Source organism: Sinocyclocheilus grahami, unplaced genomic scaffold (genome assembly GCF_001515645.1).
Source record: "Sinocyclocheilus grahami isolate Dianchi unplaced genomic scaffold, SAMN03320097.WGS_v1.1 scaffold589.1, whole genome shotgun sequence".
NCBI classification, from domain to species: Eukaryota; Metazoa; Chordata; class Actinopteri; order Cypriniformes; family Cyprinidae; genus Sinocyclocheilus; species Sinocyclocheilus grahami.
In genome coordinates this window covers 80,818-84,845 of record NW_015505768.1, presented here as the reverse complement: position 1 = coordinate 84,845, position 4,028 = coordinate 80,818, and the positions used below count along the sequence as shown (strand labels likewise).

Below are 4,028 nucleotides of genomic sequence, written 5' to 3'. Positions count from 1 at the left end.
TGTGTGTGTGTGTGTGTGTGTGTGTGTGTACTTGTTTTGACTATATTTGTGAGGACCAAATGTCCTCACTTATATTGTGAAATACTTTGACAACCCACTAGTCCTCACTAGTTAAAAAGGCTTACAAATCAGCCAAAGATGTTTTTATTTAAATCTAGTGTTCTGCATATGTTTCTGTGACGGGTACGTTTAGGGGTAGGGGTTGGGTTAGGTGATAGAAAATATCATTAACCTGATATAAAATCAATGGAAGTCTATGCAATAAAAGATAGCGAAACAAACGTGTGTGTGTGTGTGGTTTGTGCACCTGGTTGAAACAGACGCAGAAGTGACTGATAGACATCCTGACAATCTCTCTCTCTTTGGAACAGCAGATGAAGCAGCTGGAAGGTTTTACAGCAGATCAGGAGCGGACAACCGTGTGCAGTTAATGGAAGCTTCTCTACCGACATGATGTGATGATGCAGCACCTTCAAACACATGGGATTGATATATCCACTTTTATCAGACATATCGAGAATGATGTGTATTTCTAAAAGACCCAACAACAGATAAGTAGAAGACTATTACGTATATTGTTCACACTGGCCTACATTACCCATGTTTCTTTGCGTGTGTTGTTGGTTTGTTCCACATAGATAAGGTGAGTAGCAGTCAAATAAAGAGTTCCCAGAACTGACTTCTTTTCAGCGTACCTATTCAGTAGTTTCACATACTCCACCTGCAAAAAAAATCCAGTTAAAAAAGCATCAGTGCAGAATTATTGACTCAACTGTCTAAACTAATAAACAAAGCACTAGCCAGCAAGTCTGTGGGTTTGGATGTGCCCCTCAGGGAGCAGAACCCTTCATCCAGCCTGTGTTTAACACAATGGAGAGGAAATCCTACAGAACCTCTTAAAGGGGTCATATGATGCGATTTCAAGTTTTCCTTTCTCTTTGGAGTGTTACAAGCTGATTGTGCATAGATAAGATCCCTGAAAGACTAAAGTCTCAAAACCAAAGAGATATTCTTTATCAAAGTTAAGACTCTGCCACGCCCCCCTAAAACGGCTCGTTCTAACACGCCCCCACATATCTACCTCACTATGTGGAAATATTTGCATAATGCCGCCCAAATGTGCACACAAAGAAAGAAGGCGTGGTTTCACTGTGACGGGTACGTTTAGGGGTAGGGGTTGGGTTAGGTGATAGAAAATATCATTAACCTGATATAAAATCAATGGAAGTCTATGCAATAAAAGATAGCGAAACAAACGTGTGTGTGTGTGTGGTTTGTGCACCTGGTTGAAACAGACGCAGAAGTGACTGATAGACATCCTGACAATCTCTCTCTCTTTGGAACAGCAGATGAAGCAGCTGGAAGGTTTTACAGCGGATCAGGAGCGGACAACCGTGTGCAGTTAATGGAAGCTTCTCTACCGACATGATGTGATGATGCAGCACCTTCAAACACATGGGATTGATATATCCACTTTTATCAGACATATCGAGAATGATGTGTATTTCTAAAAGACCCAACAACAGATAAGTAGAAGACTATTACGTATATTGTTCACACTGGCCTACATTACCCATGTTTCTTTGCGTGTGTTGTTGGTTTGTTCCACATAGATAAGGTGAGTAGCAGTCAAATAAAGAGTTCCCAGAACTGACTTCTTTTCAGCGTACCTATTCAGTAGTTTCACATACTCCACCTGCAAAAAAAATCCAGTTAAAAAAGCATCAGTGCAGAATTATATATAATAAACAAAGCACTAGCCAGCAAGTCTGTGGGTTTGGATGTGCCCCTCAGGGAGCAGAACCCTTCATCCAGCCTGTGTTTAACACAATGGAGAGGAAATCCTACAGAACCTCTTAAAGGGGTCATATGATGCGATTTCAAGTTTTCCTTTCTCTTTGGAGTGTTACAAGCTGATTGTGCATACTGCCAGCACATCCTGTTCCTCCATCTCTTGTTATTTTGGTTACTGAGTAACAGGCAATGGAACAACATTATAACACAAGATGCCACTTCAGCACTAAGTAGCATTTTCTTTCGAGTCAAAGTCAAATGTATTTTGCTCGTTTATACTTGATAAACTACATGAGAACTAATCTTTTCAGTAAATGATTAGAACAATCTCTTCAGGTCCTTAGGATAGCAAAAGCAAGCTGGCGTACTCTATTGTCTCTATAAAATGAACAGGTTAAATCATGTATTCCAGCAAGACATAAAAGTCAAGGTGAGCCACAGTAGGTCCAATTTACATTGTATTGGTCAATTTTGATGAAGAATTAAACCCACAATTCCTTATTAACACGCAGTGTAGATCTGACTAGAGGTGTCAGCTGCTAATATAGAGACTTCCTGTAGTACTGCTGATTCAACGTGACATCCTTTGAGCTGACCCCTTCATGCTCCCCAAAAACATCCAAAAAGACAAAAGGCTGCAACATTCACCCTTTTGTACTTTTTACAATGCTCATATGACCATATAATGTTATGTAACAAGGGTGCCCCAGAACTGCACATTTTGAAGGTCTCCCTGCCAAGTTCAGGTCTTGGGAGGCTCTTCTAATAAGACGATGTCTATCTTACTGAACTTTATTAACATCTAAAATGGGCACCGATTGGATACTGCATGACCACCAGAACTGAGAATATAATGTGTTACAGCACGTGTCATACTTTAGGCCAGGGGTTTTCAAATTTATATTCAGGGAAAACGTCAAAATGGGGTATGTGGAAAACTTTAGAGAATATATATATATATATATATATATATATATATATATATATATATATATATATATATATATATATAGTACCACAGTACCACTTGGACACATAAATGGGAAAGTGTCCAAACTTTTGAGTGGTACTGTACTATAATATACACAAAGAATATCGGCCGATATATCGGTATCGGCCTTTTTATATATATATATATATATATATATATATATATATATAAAACATTAAATAAATATTACAAATATAATTTAAATAAATAAAAACTACATTCAAGTAAATAAATGCAAACAAACAAATAAGCAAATAAATAAACACAGTACTACAATACTAAAATGAGTAGAAAGCAACATATTAATGTAACTTAATAAAAAATATATATTTTCAAAATAATACTTTAAACATTTTTACTATATATATATATATATTTTTTTTTTTCACTGTATAAATTGGGTCTTTATCCAAGAAACTATAAAGATGCCATCTATATTCTAGGATGGGGTCCCTTGCATTAAGGATGATCATATTTAGGGGTCTGTGGCATCTTAAAAGCAAAGCTTCATAGATGATTTCCTCTGCCTTTTGCCTGCAGGTTCACCTGAGTAAAGTTACATCTGGATTTTGGAAGAAATACTCCTGTACATACAGTAATGAAGTGTGTGAGGACTGAAAACTCCTTCAACTTCATTCATGTTACATTTAGTAACCAACATTAAAATGCATTGGATGGATTTAACAGCAGACCAAATAAAACCAAACAACTCGGGAATCTTGTTAACGAACCCATTTAAACGCTTCATTCTGTATGTTTTTACATCCATCGAGAGTTCAGAATATCGAGTCTGACATAAAAACACGAGATCTGCCAACTTTACACGTGCACGCCTGTTGATTCAGACTTACCTTTGGCGTTATAATGTGCTCCATATTTTCAGTGGCTAATCATTCAACTGTCCACGTTAAACTTTCGATGTTTATGTGTTTAGCGGTTATCATGTTTGTTTCAGGAACTGCTGCGTTCCTCCCTAACATGAGGAGTGGAGTGGACTACAATCATGTCAGGTGACAGGAGCAGATATCGCGATAAGTCGAAGCGCGACGTGATTTCAGGTGCCTACTTATTGTACGGGTCTTCAGCAGCTCTTTCCTGAAGGATGCTGTAATCATTTAACCCACTGCAGTCCGTATATCAACAATAACATATCGATTTAAAATAAATCATGCAAATTACCTTAGTAACACAATGTTAAAGGTAAAAATCAGTATAAAAATATACTTAATTTCCTGTATATTTA

General features: G+C 37.3%; 1 protein-coding gene across 3 annotated transcripts in view; it reads right to left on the bottom strand.

The window, feature by feature from the left end:
* The window catches only part of mtmr8 (myotubularin related protein 8), an 11,200-nt gene extending 7,411 nt beyond the window's left edge, over positions 1-3,789 (bottom strand). For 2 of the 3 annotated variants that reach the window (XM_016240438.1, XM_016240439.1), the window contains exons 1-2: positions 3,637-3,789; positions 1,574-1,696 (exon numbers count right to left, since the gene is read on the bottom strand). In XM_016240438.1, coding sequence (XP_016095924.1) covers positions 1,574-1,696; positions 3,637-3,660 — 147 coding nt within the window. In that variant the 5' untranslated portion in view covers positions 3,661-3,789. Of the gene's footprint in view, positions 1-1,445; positions 1,486-1,573; positions 1,697-3,636 lie in introns of those variants that run through there. The other variant, XM_016240440.1, reaches the window with a different exon arrangement.
* Between the last annotated feature and the right edge of the window lie 239 nt (positions 3,790-4,028).